At 38.8% G+C, this 16,755-nt stretch overlaps 1 protein-coding gene across 1 annotated transcript in view; it reads left to right on the top strand.

The window, feature by feature from the left end:
• Window positions 1-725: 725 nt before the first annotated feature.
• DNAJC27 (DnaJ heat shock protein family (Hsp40) member C27) overlaps window positions 726-16,755 on the top strand; it is a 39,900-nt gene continuing 23,870 nt past the window's right edge. Inside the window, exons 1-3 of the mRNA XM_081254413.1 lie at window positions 726-986; window positions 10,938-11,020; window positions 16,115-16,184. Of these exons, the coding sequence (XP_081110539.1) occupies window positions 900-986; window positions 10,938-11,020; window positions 16,115-16,184 (240 nt within the window). The 5' untranslated portion in view covers window positions 726-899. The remainder of the gene's footprint in view (window positions 987-10,937; window positions 11,021-16,114; window positions 16,185-16,755) is intronic.

A 16,755-nucleotide genomic window follows, 5' to 3' on the forward strand; every position in this document is an offset into this window, starting at 1 on the left:
TGGGGTTAAATTTACATGAGTAGCAGGGAAAGGAGGTAAACAGAGCACACAGCTACAACCACACACATCTTGATAGAACTAAGAGTGTACGAAACGTCTAGTCTGAGCTTTCCGCCTGCAGATGAGAACTACGTAATATAAGATCAAGGACTAAACTAAAACCTGTCTTGACTCCAAATGGACAACCTTTTTTTTTCAATGATAGGTACAAGATTCAGATCTTGCCTAATGGCCCTCTTCCAGAACCAAAGCCCGACTTCCCCACTTCCCTGGTTCCAGTTCTCAGGAGAAAGTCCTCTCAGGAAGCCCGAAGGGAAGCATAATATTGGAAGAGGGGTCAGTGGATGGGCCCATGGGTACTGAAGCATACACAAAAAGTACCCCAAAACGGACCGTGGTCTACTTCGAATATTTAGCGCCACTGGCCCTTGAACTAACCCATAATTCCAGCTACTTCCAGTCCGAGGATCTGCCCTGAATAGCCAATAAATTTCTATCACTCTGCTGCGAGCCTAACAAATGTCTATGCCCTGTCGCCCCCTGAACACAACGTAGTGCCCTCCCGGCAGAGTAAACTCAGCAACCTGCACACGCCACCTTCCTGCCGAGGGACACAGCCCGGACTAAATCTCGCGACCCCAGGGAACAGCCTAGTCTCCGGAGCCTGGCGATGACGTCACGCTGCCCCTTTCTAGCATCGCGAGACTCTCCTCCCTCACCCTGTTCCCTACGCTCCCAGCCGCCCGCGCCCGCTGCCAGACAGAGGCAGGGATGGCGAGCCGCGGAGCCGGGGTGGTGACGAGAGTAGCAGTTCCGCCATTGGACGAGGAAGCCTGAGGGACGGGCCAACGTGGGGAGCAAGGAGAGACCAAGGCGGTAGCCCCGAGAGAGCCAGAGCAATGGAGGCCAACATACCGAAGCGGAAGGAGCCTGGCAAGTCCCTGCGTATCAAAGTCATCTCCATGGGCAACGCCGAAGTGGGAAAAGTGAGTACCTCGCTGGGAGGGGCGGGACCACAGCGCGGCGGAGCGACGTGGCGATTGGCTGGGAAGGCGGCCACTCAACAGCTTGGGACCCAGCCTCCTCCCCGCCCCTGAGCAGGCCTGGGTGTCCTGGGGGATGCGGCTCCGCGGGGAAAACTCTCCTGACCTTTTTGAGCTTTAGGTTGCCCCCTTCCGACACCTAAGAAGATGTCTCGAGTGGCCTCTAACCCTTGAATGTATCCCAAAGAGAGTAAGGAGGCCTGGGTCCTTATGTCAGATCGTTTGCCTGGATACCGTATTTGCGTTCTAGGTGGCCCGTCCAGGACTCAGAGGTGGAGAAAAAAAGTTTAGTTACCCCCAGCAGAGCTGGGGAGCCGAAGGGAACTTACTGGGCCGTTTGTGAGGATGAGAATTTGTAAAATTTACTCCGCAGACGTGGAGACCAGAATCTACATTTCATTTGTAAGAGAGCATAACTGATGCTGAAGGTGTTTCACAGGGTACGTGCAATGGATGTCAAAGAACCTGCATTATTTTGTTTTGTTCGTTTGTTTTGTTTTTATTTCTAGTAGTGTCACCACATCCATTATCTCAAAGAAGTCTTAGTTCCACTGCCTTTTCCAGTGCTGCTTCTACTGCCTGTCAGCTCTAAGCTCTCCCATAGTATGGGGGGAGGGAGGGCGAGAGGTGAATGGAGGTCTTTCCCCACATGAATTCTAAGACTGCTTCTTCTTCACCCAAATTATCTCTCCTTCAGGGTAAGTGGAAGCTTGTGGTTAAGAACCTTCCGAGGTCATCAAATCAGTGACTGAGACAGGATTAGAACCTGGGTGTTCACATTCATTGCAGTGCTCTCTTTCCATTATTGTTTGCTGTCAAAATCAACTCCCAGTAGGATCTACATGCCAAAAAAGCTGTTAATGGGAGTGTTTATGCCAGTGTCCTGCACATAGTTGATGCTCAGTAAATGTTTATTAGTGTCTTTTCTTTCCACTTAGTATTATCTTGTACTGTTTATTTATCTATGTGTATGTGGGTATTAACGTAGCTGAAAGTCTACAATTATTGAACGTCAATTATGTGCCAGGCATTGAAAAGAAAAGAATAAAACCTCTAGAAGGTTATGTACTAAACTGGCTAAGTGAGCATGCTCACTTTTAAAATTTTACTATGCTTAATGGTGCACTGTTAGAAATAGCTTAAAATGCCCAGTCTGTCACCACATTTATGTAATATGTTTCTAGATTTATTAGCCCATGCAATTAGACAAGGGAAAGAAAGAACATACAAAATGCTAGAAAGGAGAAAGCAAAATTATCAGTATTTGTTAATGATATGATTGTTTATCTGGAAACCCAAAGAGAATTAACTGAAACACTATTAGAAAAGACAAAATTAATATACAAAACTTTATAGCTTTACTATATCAAATTATAATTGTTTGGGGACTTCCCTGGTGGCGCAGTGGTTGGGAGTCCGCCTGCCGATGCAGGGCATGCGGGTTCGTGCCCCGGTCTGGGAGGATCCCGCGTGCCGCGGAGCGGCTGGGCCCGTGAGCCATGGCTGCTGAGCCTGCGCGTCCGGAGCCTGTGCTTCGCAACGGGAGAGGCCACAGCAGTGAGAGGCCCACGTACCGCAAAAAAAAAAAAAATTATAATTGTTTGGACTATATAATTGAAAAACTTTTAATTTACAATAACAACCAAAATAAAGGACCTAGGTTTAAACTTACGAAGAAATAGGGAGCACCTAGGACCTATATGAAAAACATTTCTACAAAGGGACACAAAATTACTTAGACAGGTGGAAAGATATACTTTCTTCTTAATTAGGATCACTCAATATTTTAGAGATGTCAGTTCTTTAAAATAATCTGCAAATGTGATTCAGTTCCAGTTAAAACAGCAATACTTTTTTTTTCTTCAGAACATAGTAAAAGGTACTAAAGTCCTTATGAAAAATTAAATGTGAGAATCAGCAAGAAAATTATGGAAAAGAAATGAGAGGAGACTAACACTACCAGATATTAAAACATATTTTAAAGTTACAATCTTTTCCTATTGATACTGGAGGAAATATAGGGACATCAGTGGAACAGAGTGGAGTCCAGAAATGAACCCAAACATATAAGGAAATTCAGTTTACAACAAATATAGTTAAACTGGGAAAGTAGGGACCATTTAATAAGCACTTTTAAAACAACTTTCTACTATATGGGGGTGGAGTGGATTCCTATTGAATGCCTTTCTCAAAGATAAATTTTTCACAGATAAAAGATTTAAATGTAATTTAAAAATTTTGCCTTAGTTATAAAAGTAATACATACTCATTTTAAACAATTTGGAAAATATAGGAAGATATACAGATAAATAATTTAAAGTTAAAAAGTAAGGCATGCCCTAGTAAATAATCCTTTCATCAAAGGGCAAATCAAAGCAAATGACAAAATAACTAGAAAGTCATGAAAGGAGAGAATGCATGCCAAAGTCTTCAGAGCAAATTTAAAGCTGTAGTGAAAGGAAAATGCATTATCTTACTCATTTCTAAAAAAGGGAGATTAAAAACTAAAGGAACATAATAGTTGTACAACTTTGTGAATATGCCTAGAACTGCCGAATTGTATGCCTTAAAAGTATGAATATTATGGTATATTATGGTATGGAATTTTAAAAAGTAAAGGAACTTAATACTTAAGACAGAAGAAAAAGGACACAAAATTCACCAAGAGAAAGAGAGAATTCCCTAGAAAGATTAATGAAAAAGAAAAATGCCTAAAATTTTATTTAAGAAAAATAGAGAAAGCAAAAAATTACAAGATTAATACTGAAAAGGAGACATAATCACATACTGGAAGAAATTGAAAGAAAGACTAGAGACTACTACATTCAATTCTGTGGGAACACATTTCAAAATGTAGAGGAAATGGAGGATTTCTTAGCTAAATATAAATTACCAAAATTGACTCAAAAAATAGAAAACCCAAATGACCAGTCACTTAAGGATATCCCCTGCATTGGAAAAGCAGAAGTTGGAAAAGCAATTAAAAGGCTTACTATCCAAAAAGGTATCAGGATCAGATGGCTTCATGAACAAGCTTTATTTAAGCTCTAAATAACACATAATTTCAGTTAAGTTATTCCAAGGCAAAGAAAAAGATGAACAGCACTCCAATTTATTTATGTAAAGTCATGATAACTTAAATAGCAAAACTTGATATAGTATCAAAAAAGAAAAGTATATGCCATTTTCACATATACATACAGATGCATAATTCCTAAATATCCACAAATAGAATTCAGCAACATATCAAAACAGTTTCACTATTAGCAAGTAGGGTTTATCCCACGGAGTGCAAACTTGGTTCAAGATCAAGAAGTTAATCAACATAATTTGTTATATGAACTGATAGAGAAAATATTTTCTGTACTGTAAAAAATGATATAATCAACCTTATAAACACTTTAAGCAAAATCAGAATAAAATGAAACTACTTAAATATGAAAAACAATATTTATTATTATTATTATTATTATTTTTTTTTTTTGCGATACGCGGGCCTCTCACTGTTGTGGCCTCTCCCATTGCGGAGCACGGGCTCCAGACGCGCAGGCTCAGCGGCCATGGCTCACGGGCCCAGCCGCTCCGCGGCATGTGGGATCTTCCCGGACCAGGGCACGAACCCGTGTCCCCTGCATCGGCAGGCGGGCTCTCAACCACTGCGCCACCAGGGAAGCCCTATTATTATTTTTAAAACAATAGTTATTATTAACCAACAGCAAACATACCAACTGATAAAATGCTGAGGCCATTTCCTTTAAAATTAGATGCAGAAAAGGATACATACTATTTTCTTTTATTATTCAGCATTGTTTTAGAGGTTCTGGAGATGCAGTAAGAAAAAGGAGATTCCCAAGGGCTTAACTCCCTCAATGGGGGAATTTCTCTGTGGTCTTTGTTTATATCCAGTTCAGCTTTCTGCATTGGCATCAATTTACCCCAGAATCCCAGCCCAGTTCTCAGTGTCCTCTAGGATCTGATCCTGATGTTCTTACCATTGACTCTTCATATCAACCAACTCTGAAGACTGCCCTAATTCTAGATTTCCAGTTATAGTAAATATTTTCCTGTTAAGTCAGTTGAATTGGTTTCCCTTACTTGCAGTCAAAAGTACCCACATCGTACAGTATTATATATACTTCTCTGGAGTTTGCTTTTTCTCTCTCTTTCTTTTTTTTTAAATGACATCCAGGATTTATTTATTTATTTTATTTATTTATTTTTGGCTGTGTTGGGTCTTCATTGCTGCGCACAGGCTTTCTCTAGTTGCGGCGAGCGGGGGCTATTCTTCATTGCAGTGCACGGGCTTCTCATTGCGGTGGCTTCTCTTATTGTGGAGCCTGGGCTCTAGGCACGTGGGCTTCAGTAGTTGCAGCATGTGGGCTCAGTAGTTGTGGCTCATGGGCTCTAGAGCACAGGCTCAGTAGTTGTGGTGCACAGGCTTAGTTGCTTTGCGGCAACTAATGTGGGATCTTCCCGGACCAGGGATCGAACCTGTGTCTCCTGCATTGGCAGGGGGATTCTCAACCACTGCACCACCAAGGAAGCCCTGCTTTTTCTCTCTTAACAATAGATTGTGGTGATTCCTCCAATTATCTGACATAGCTCCAATCACTCTTTTTCATGGTTGCATAATAGTCCATGACATGCAAGTATCCCCTCTATTGATGAGAATTCACTTGTTTCCCTTTTTCCCTACTACAAACAATCTTGCTATAATACATTTCTATAGGTATATATATCCTTAAATACCTGGACTAGATTCCCAGGGGTAGAACTGCTGAGTTGAATAGCACATTTTAAAATTTTAGTGGCAATTGCCAATTGCTCTTCAAAAAGGTGTGTTTCTACCAGTAATATGCTGGTACATTTCCCCCTAACTCCCTGCCAACACAGTATTGTCATTCTTTTGATTGCTACTAATCTGGTTAGTGAGAAGTAATTTCATTGTTACTTTAATTTGCATTTCACTGACCACAGATGAAGCTGAGCATCTTTTCAAATGATTGAACATTTGGATTTGCTTTTCTGTGGATTGCTCAATTTATAGTCCCTACCTATTTTTCTGTTGGATAATGTGTCTTCCTTACCAGTTTTTCTGGTTGGGGGACATTAGAGTTATTAACTTTTTGCCAGTCATATGAGTTACAGATATTTGCCCCAGTATGTTGTCTTTTAATACTTTTATATTTTACCATACAATTGATTTTATTATTATTTGTATATACTCAATTATGCCTATCTTTTTAAAATTGACATATAGTTGACGTATAATATTATGTTAGCTCCAGGTGTACTACATAGTGATTTGACATTTGCATACGTTATGAAATGATCACCACAAGTCTAGGAACCAGCTGTCCCCATACAAGGTTATTACAATATTATTGACTATATTCCTTATGCTGTATAACACATCCTAGTAGCTTACGTTTTGTAAGTGGAGGTTTGTACCTGTTAATCCCATTCATCTATTTCACTTCCCCATCCCCCGTACCCTCTGGCAACCACCCATTTGTTCTCTGTATCTATGAGTCTGTTTTTGTTTTGTTTGCTTTGTTTTTTAGATTCTACATATAAGTGAGATCATATGCTAGTTGTCTTTCTTTGACTTATGTCACTTAGCACAATTCCCTCTAGAATTCATTCATGTTTTCACAAATGGTAAGATTTTATTTTTTAAAAATAGCTGAGTAATATTCCATTTTTATATGTCACATCTTCTTTATCCATTCATCTACGGATGGACACTTAGGTTGCTTCCATATCTTGGCTATTGTAAATAATGCTGCAGTGAACATTGGGGTGCATATATTTTTTCGAATTGGTGTTTTTGTTTTCTTCAGGTATATACCCACAAGTAAATTGCTGGATCATATGGTAGTTCTATTTTATTTTTTTTAGGAACCACCATACTGTTTTCCATGTAGCTGCACCAATTTACAATCCCACCAACATTGCACGAGGGTTCCTTTTTTTTTCACATCTTCTCTAACACTTGTCATTTACTGTCTTTTTGATGATAGACATTCTGACAGGTGTAAAAGGTGATATCTCATTGTGGTTTTGATTTGCGTTTCCCTAATGATTAGTGGTGCTGAGCATCTTTTTCATGTGCCTGTTGACCATCTGTATGTCTTCTTTGGAAAAATGTCTATTCAGATCCTCTGCCCATTTTTTAATTGGGCTATTTGTTTGGGTTTTTTTTGATGTTGAGTTGTCTGAGTTCTTTCTATATTTTGAATATTAACCCCTTATCCAAGTATATTCTCTCAGTCAGTAGGCTACCTTTTCATTTTGTTGATAGTTTCCTTTGCTGTGCAAAAGCTTTTTAGTTTGATGTAGTCCCATTTGTTTATTTTTACTTTGTCTCTCTTGCCTGAGGACACAGATCAAAAAAAAATTTGCTAAGACTGATGTCATAGAGTGTACTGCCTAGGCTTTCTTCTAGGAGTTTTATGGTTTCAGGACTTAGATTTAAGCCTTCCATCCATTTTGACTTTATTTTTGTATATGGTGCGAGAAAGTAGTCCAGTTGATTCTTTTACATATAGCTGTCCAGTTTTCCCAACACCATTTGTTGAAGGGGGTGTCTTTTACCATTATATATTCTTCCCTCTTTGTCATTGATTAATTGACCATATAAGTGTGGGTTTGTTTCTGGGCTCTCTATTCTGTTCCATTGATCTATGTGTCTGTTTTTGTGTCAATATCCTACTGTTTTGATTACTGTCATTTTGTAGTATAGCTTGAAATCAGGGGTATGATACCTCCAGCTTGTTCTTTTTTCAAGATTGCTTTGGCTATGCCTGTCTTTTTTTTTTTTTCTTTATTGGTGTATGGTTGCTTTACAATGGTGTGTTAGCCTCCACTGCACAACAAAATGAACCAGCCATACACATACAGATTATGCCTGTCTTTTATGGTTTCTGGGTTTTCTTTCTTGGTTGAAAAGGTTGCCCTAAGGTTGTACATATATTGCACATTTTCTTCTGAAACTTTTATTGTTTAATTTTTAAATAGTTAAATCATAAATTTATCTGTAATTTATTTTTGTATATAGGGAAGTTCAGGGCCCAACTTAATTTTTTTCCTGGTGGATATGCAATTGTGCCAGTAACATTTTACTAAATAAATTTTTTTTTCCCATTGACTTTAAATATCACCTTTGTCACTTTTAAAATTTTTATATATAATGGGATCTATTTCTGAGCTCTCTGTTCTGTTCTACTGACCTACTTGTCTATTCTTATGCCAGTATAATACTCTCTCAGTTTCAGACTATATTTTTATATTTGTCAGTACAAATTCCCACCTCTTTCTACTGCCCTGCCCCTTTCCTGTTTTTCATACTTGGATTAATTCTTCTCAGATAACTGTTCTTTCATATGAATTTTAGGGTAATTCTATTAGGCAAAAAAAGATTCAAACCTTAAGATTTTTTTTTCAAACCTTAAGATTTTAATTGGTTAAGATTTTAATTGGAACTGCATTAAAAAAGTACCTAAAAAATCTATTTAAGAAAAATAGAGAAAGCAAAAAAGTCTCTCTATATTTATGTTATTTAACTTAGTTTATAAGATCCTAAGGTCCAGGAACCCTGTCTCTTTGGTTATAGGCAGTGGTTATTCATACCATTAATTAATTGTGCATCTCTTTAAATACTTAGGGCTAGTGTTTAAATAGTGTACTGGAATTAAAGGACTTCCAGGTCCCTTAATCTCATGAATAATTTAGAAAAAGGCTATATTTATTTTTCTAGGATATTGTGAGAGAAAACATTTGAGAAGTGCTTTCAACCTTTAAAGTGTTTTTTAAAAGTATGGCCTCTTAGCAGTACTCACTCCAAAGAAGTTTTTCCTTCAGTTCACAATGAGCTTATTAAGCACTTTTTAAAGCAACTGTCCTATTTAATATAGATTGAGGTTCATCAGGAAAGTGTTTGAGCAGAATAAGCTTCATGACCAGCACTTCAAGTAAATTATGTTTCATGAGTGCTAAGGATTGCCATTAATGTACAAGTCATTTTAATTCAGTTTTTCATTGGCACTGAGCTAATTGCTCAGATATAAAGTTATAAGATATAAAGAAGTAAAATACCGGTGCTTGCCCTCAAGTAGTTTACTGTCTAGCTGAAGAAGTAAGATAAATATGCACATGTGAAAAGATAACAAGGCAGTGAATAAATGATAACAAATACATTATATATGTATATATACATTTATATACATATATAGTATATGTACTATATACACATATAGTATATAAAAAGTGTTAGAGAAGTTCATATGTAGGCAAGATCTCTCATAACCTGGAAGCTCAGAGTTTGCACTGGACCTTAAAGCATAAGTAAGATTTGGAAAGTAGGGAGAGAGCTCTTTCCAAGTAGAGAGAAAAGTAATGACAAAAGTCAGGCCTGGGAGTTTTGCAGAAATGGAGGGTTTATATTAGAAGAGTTTAGACAGAAAAGACAGATTAGGGCCAGATTACGGAGGATCTTGAATAACGGACAAAGGAATTTGGATGCTGAACTCTTGGCAGTGAGAAGCCACTGAAGATTTTTGAGTTAGGGAAGTGAAATAACATTAGTGGTATGCAGTGTTGATTGAAGTTGGGAGGGAAAGGGGACATAAAGACCAATAAAGAATTTCCTGTAGTTGTAGTTGTACAGAAGTAGATGATGAAGACTTAAACCAAAATGGTACCAGTGGGAATTGGAGTGAGGAGAAAGATGGAAGAAACATTCAAAAGAAGATTTAGAAAGACTCAGAATCAAACATGACTTTAATAATTTAATACCCTGTAATTGGGAAAATGGTGGTATTATTAACAGAACTAGGATGTGAGCAGGATTCACTGTTTTTATGTATAAGATTAGTTCATTTGGGGGCATTTTGAGTTTGTGGAACAGTGAGTGTGGCATCTAAGTAGAAATTAGTCTAGTAGATATTTGGAGATGTGGATCTGGTCTGGGGAGGGAGGTCAAGGTAGACATATTTTGGTGGTATTATTAAAAATATAAGAGTAAAAGAGGTCTTCAAAAGAAAAGAGAAGGACTTCCCTGGTGGCTCAGTGATTAAGAATCCGCCTGCCAATGCAGGGGACATGGATTCAGTCCCTGGTCTGGGAAGATCCCACATGCCGCGGAGCAACTAAGTCTGTGCGCCACAACTGCTGAGCCTGCGCTCTAGAGCTGGGAAGCCACAACTACTGAGCCCATGTGCCACAACTACTGAAGCCCATGTGCCTAGAGCCCGTGCTCAACAAGAAGAAAAGCCACTGCAAGGAGAAAACCACGCACCGCAAGAAGAGTAGCCCCCACTCGCTGCAACTAGAGAAAGCCCACGCGCAGCAACAAAGACCCAACGCAGCCAAAAATAAATAAATAAATAAATAAATAAAAATAATTTATTTAAAAAAAGAAAAGAAAAGTAAAGAGAACAAGGATTGAACACTAAACTGAAAACATACCCATATTTGGTATTAAGGGAAGAATTTTAAAATAATTTTTCTTTAAAATCTTCACCTTTAGTATTTGTTTCAGTTATTTTATAGTTTTGGCTTTTGAAAAAGCTTTGTGTGGGCTTCCCTGGTGGCGCAGTGGTTGAGAGTCCGCCTGCCGATGCAGGGGACAGGAGTTTGTGCCCTGGTCTGGGAGGATCCCACATGCCGCGGAGCGGCTGGGCCTGTGAGCCATGGCCGCTGGGCCTGCGCGTCCGGAGCCTGTGCACCGCAATGGGAGAGGCCACAGCAGTGAGGGGCCCGCGTACTGCAAAAAAAAAAAAAAAAAAGCTTTGTGTCTCGTGGTGAATGAAGAAACCATAATGAATAAATGTGCTTATTTTGTAGACGTTCCCAGAGTGTCTTTACTAAAAGCCTGTATTTTTACCTTTTTAGAGCTGTATTATAAAGCGATACTGTGAGAAAAGATTTGTGTCTAAATACCTTGCAACAATTGGAATTGACTATGGAGTCACAAAGTGAGTACATACATTCTTTCCTTGGGCTTGCAAATTACATAGAAATTTAGAACCCTTCTAAACTGATCTGTCTTGAAATGGAGAGTCTGAAGATAAACTGAGACACATAAGAATGAGACCTTTACAGATAGTAGTAATCACATCATTTGTTCATCATGGAGTACCTGCTGTTTGCCAGGCTTCATGTGGGGTGTAGGGTCTGGTGATGAGCAAGTCAGCACACAGCCTGCCTGGCAGATGTAGCTTTTCAGGAAGCATGTTTCTATATAAGCAGGTCTCGTTAGCAGGTATGTTTTTAGAGAATTTTGAAAGATTCTCTCCCAAAAGCCTAAATATTATGTGGAAAATTTTCTATCAGAGAACTTCCTTTTATGATCTTTACATCCTATTAGAATCCAGCAAAAATGATCTGGGAAGAGTAAAATTAGGTATAAATGGGGATTTATTTGGAGATGAATCAAGGGTGGGTTGAGCTTGGGGAGATAGGGTCACATTAACAGGAAATTACACTGGGGGAAGGTAGAATTGGGGTAGACAGCACATCCCCAAAGGTGGAATTTCCAGGTGCTCGCCGTTCTGACCCCAGCCTGCCCCTTCCCTTCTCTCATCTCATTCTTTTCCACACTTCACTCTCCGTCCGTGCTGAACCTGTGCCATCATATACATTCCTGTCTCAGAGCTGTCATTCATTCTGTCCACCTGAAACGTCCTTTCCCCTCATCTCTCCGCCTGTCCATCTCCTCAAGGTGTAAAGTGTAACTGTTCCCATATGGCTTTCTGAACAGCTCCTTTATCAGTCAGGACTCATTTTAGTTGAAAATGACAGAAATATTAAAATGCTCTGCTATTCATGGGTCGTAGCATAAATTGTCTTGTGTTATCATTTGTATGTGTTTAATGTCTCCTGCTAGATTTAAAGCTCCATTAAGAAGGGGCTCTTAGTATAAATTATCTCCAGGTGCCTGGTACAGTGCTTATACATAGTCGATACTCAATAAATAATTATTGTTAGGTAAGATAGGTACATCTGAAGAGGAAGTTTGCAACATTAGAATATGAGGGCAACATTCAAGAAGGTAGACTAAAGTGGTAGGGTGTATCTATACTTCAGGGCACAGGATTTCATCAGTTATGTGGTAGGATAATCCTATTCAAGGCAGTTTTGTTTTGAATCCATGTTAAGTAGCTAATTTATTCATTTAAGAGATAAGAGTTATCATGTTATGCCCTAGAACTGTGGTTTATTCAACAGACTACAGTCATCTCTCAATATCCAAGGGATGTTGGTTCCAGGATCCCCTGTGGATACCAAAATCTGCAGATGTTCAAGTCCCTTGTATAAAATAGTGTAGTGTTTGCATGTAACCTATGCACATCCTCTCAATACTTTAAATCATCTCTATAATACCTAGTACAATATATCAGTAAATAGTTTTAAATACAGTGTTAATGCTATGTAAATATATAGTTGCCACCTTGCGGCAAATTCAAGTTTTGCTTTTTAGAACTTTCTGGAATTTTTTTTCTGAATATTTTTGATCCAAGTTTAGTCGAATCCATGGATACAGAGCCTTCCATAAGGCTGACTGTATTGTTTCTGGTTGATTTTTTTTTTTTTGTCTTATGGTGAGGAGGAGGATATGATTGACAGAAACCCAACTCAAGCCAAAAAAAAAAAAATCAATTCACATAATCCAATTATAAGGATGTAGCTGGGCCTCAGAGATCGCTGGAACCAGGGAGAGAATATAACCTGGTCCTTTCATGACGTGTCTCTCTCTACCTTTTGGCTCCTTCTCCACAGCTGCTGGTAGGTCTCAAGTTTACCAAAACTAATCACAAATTTAAAAAGTACCAGGTAAGGTTTTGATTGTCCAGGTGGAGATAGGTGCCTTTCCCCAGCTCAGTTAGCTGTGGCCAGCAGAGTGGCATCAAAAAAGAAGATGGAAGAACCCATTTAAACCACAGTTGGGAGAAGGAGGGTACTCTTTTGGGCAGTCAAAACAATAGATTCGTATATGTATAGCTGATTCACTTTGTTATAAAGCAGAAACTAACACACCACTGTAAAGCAATTATACTCCAATAAAAATGTTAAAAAACAAAACAAAACAAAAGTAGATTCCCACTCCATCCTTCAGATTTCAGTATGCTTAAGAATTAGTTGTAGAGTTTGTGAAAATGAATATTCCTAAGACCCACCCCCTAAGATTCTGATTCTGGATCTGAGGTGGGGCACAGGACTACATTTTAAACACCCTCCCCATATTTCCATATAATGATGCAGGTGGTCTTCAGGCCACAATTGAGGAAAGCACTGGCTTGAGGTAATGAATTACCATTTTTCTTAAGGTAGTTTCCTCTGTCAGACTTCTGAATTAAATTGACCTCTTTTGAGTTTCAATTTGTGAACACATTTGTGTTACTTCCTGATTTTATAAACTTCAGTTCCATCCCTTCTCAGCTGCTATCTGGCAAAACTTCCTAATATAAATTGTTACATGAGATCTAATGCAGATGCTCTCAAACTCTGTTGTTATTTTGTTTTGTTTTGCTGTTCTCACACTGTCTTTTGTAAGATGGATCCTGATTTCACAGATGTTAAAATGAAAACAAATGTGCATCTTAGAATTGATGAAATATGGCAGAGAATTCAGGAATGAAGAAATCATGATGATTAGTGGTTAATTTGATTGAAATATACAAGTAATATAAAACAACTGTAGGAATTATCGTTTCAGAAAAGAAAGTGGAAAAAAAGTGAAAAAAAATAATAGAGAGAGGATATTATAAACTTGGACAGGGAACAATAATCATAAATAAACCAGGAGGTAGTATAGAAACAATGGGAGCAGGTGCTGCTGTCCTTGTAGTCCATGGGAGGGACTCTTATCAATGCTGTCTAAACTGAAACATGTTGCTTAAAAAATCATAACTTTAATCTGTTAATTTATTGCTAATAATCTCCATTTTTAACCTTACAGGAATCTTTTTAGGAAATACTGTTTCTGTGGTAAAGAGCATTTATATTTAAAGCTCAATAATTCCTCCCAGTTTACATCAGTTTCTTTTTTTTTCTTTTGTTAAATTCAGTGAAATGTAAATTTTATGCTTTTAAATTAATATAATCCCAATTTTATAAAAATATTTATGTCTACCAGTCTTATCTATGTACAGAAAGAAGCCTACAGTAATGTTCATCTATATTAATGAAGGTTTTTCTTCTGAGTGGTAGGATTTGGGATAACTTTTAAACTTTCATCTTTCTACTTTTCTTTAGTGTTTGAATTATTTATGATGTTTCATTCATTCATTTTCCAATAGTGATTTTAATTTTTTTTTGTATGTGAACATTCATAGAAGCTATATTTCTAGTAGCGCCAGGTTAGAAAACTCAAATGTCCATCAACAGATTAATGGATAAACAAACTGTGGCATATTCATATGATGGAATACTACTCAGCAACAAAAAGGAACAAACTATTCATATATGCAACAACATAGATAAACCCTAAAATAATAATGTTGAGTAAAAGAAGGTAGACAAAAAAGTGAACACACGGTATGATTCCACATATATCCAATTCTAGAAAAAGTAAACTGACCTAATAGTGACTGACAGCAGATCAGTGGTTGGCTAAGTAGGGCAGGAAGGGCAGGAAGGAGGGGTTTCAAAGGGGCCCAAGGAAATGAGTGATATGTTCATTGTCTTGACTGTGGTGATGGCTTCACAGGCGTAGACATATGTCAAACGCATCAGACTGTATACTTTACACATGTGCAGCTTACTGTCCATCAATTATACTTCAGTAGAGCTGCTCAAAAGAAGGAGGAGGGGGGATGTGGCAGCCCTTGGCCCCGTGGTGGAGACCAGTCACTCCTCTGCTCTCCTGGTTGGGTGCAGATGTGAGTGTGGGGTTTATCTACGGAATCTTGTCTCCTCTGCCATCCAGGTATTCTTTACCTACACAGCTGTGTCTCCCCGAGTTGTTCCAGGCTTCTCAAAGGCAGGGCAGTGCCTTCTGTGTCCAGCCTCTCCTGGGGTTGACCATTCTAGTCTGGTCACATATTTGCAGAGGTGGGCAGCCAAGATAGGGAGGTTCCGTAACATCTGGCGTGTGGGCTCTGCTGCTTCAGAGGGCAGAAATGGGGCCACACAGGAGCCACAGGGACCGCATGCCAGGTCAGCACCTTTGCTGGGCAGCTTGCCCTCGGTTTGCCCTAACACCACTGAGTGTGGGCGGGGAGACAACTCCACACCCTGATTTCCAGATGAGAAAACGGAGGCCCAGAGCCCCGGGGTGGGGACCGAGGTGAAAAAAGAATGGAAACGGCCTCCCAAAGGAGGCTGCCTGCAGTCACGCACAATCCTTCAAGGGTCCCGCGGCCTGCCCCATTACTCCGTCAGCCATCCCCAACCAGCCGCCTTTGCTATAGAAACAGTAATAGTGATTTTTCTTTAAAAAAATAAAAGGACTGGAAGCAACTATACTGTGATGTTAACAGTAGTTAATTCTAACATGAATCGTTGTTACTTCCCTTTTTGTTCTCTTCTGTGTTTCCAAATTTCTGAAAACAAATTGACTATTGTTCTTGCTCAAATGAAGGGCGTAGGAAAATTAAACAATCAACATTAATAATATACATCTTTATACTGTTTATTTTATACTCTTTATTGTACTGCATGGGAACCAAGCATAACCAGTAGTAATTACAATGTCTTACTAAGTGAAGTAAAACATTTTGTTTTCCTTCATCTTGCTCCTACTGTCCCAAATCCATTTTTTTTTTTTTAGCACCACAGTAATAGCTACTATTTGTTTGTTACAGGTGTGGACTGAAGTGTCGAGATAAGGTGAGGCTAAATGAGGGTGTTTATTCCAAGTGAGTTCAGGGTTCTTAAAACAGGAGCCACCTGCCAGGTTGTGGCTCCTGTTGTAAAGATTATCTGGAATCAAGAAGAGGCACTAAGAAAGTACCTCTTTTAAATTTCATACACATAACCTTTTGAAATTCATAAGCGACATAAATGATATTAATATGAATACAGAAGCCATGACCTTCTTTGGGATTGTTTGCATTTGAACATTTCAGGGTACAAGTCAGAGACAGAGAAATCAAAGTTAACATCTTCGATATGGCGGGACATCCCTTCTTCTACGAGGTAAGAAAGACTTTTTGAGAAAACCTATATCCAGTATTGTCAGTGGGTTGAAGGAAAGATCCTGAATTACCGAACAACCAGTATTCAAGTCACGTGTAAAAATAGGTAAATTTAGCTGGTGTTTGTGGCTTCCCTTCGGAGCTTTAACTTAATGGATATCTGTTGGTCTTTTGTGCTATCCCCTTAAATAGTGGTAGGGAAATTTTGTTGCTAATGTTTCAAACACTTAGATAAGACATTTTAACCTTCAAAGGACTGTTGCTTTTTACTTTGTGCCTTAGCCCAGAATGTGAAAAGATAATTACATACATACAGGGACTTAGGAATTCAGAAATGAACCCTTTGTAGCAGTGTTCTAGAGTGATTTTCCAGTGCACTCCTCAGTCATGTGTGCTCTCTCCCCAGAAGAAGCTAACGCAGCCTCACTTGGTTTACTTGCATCTACTTATCAGTCCTAAGTAGTCTCAAAATCAATCTCATGGCCTTTATCTTTTGTTTTTCCTTCCTTGGGTTTTTCATTTATTTCCTCCCTTCTGCTTGCTTTGGGTTTATTCTACTCTTCTTGTTCTAG

This window comes from Mesoplodon bidens, assembly GCF_964165515.1.
Source record: "Mesoplodon bidens genome assembly, chromosome: 14".
Taxonomy (NCBI): Eukaryota; Metazoa; Chordata; class Mammalia; order Artiodactyla; family Ziphiidae; genus Mesoplodon; species Mesoplodon bidens.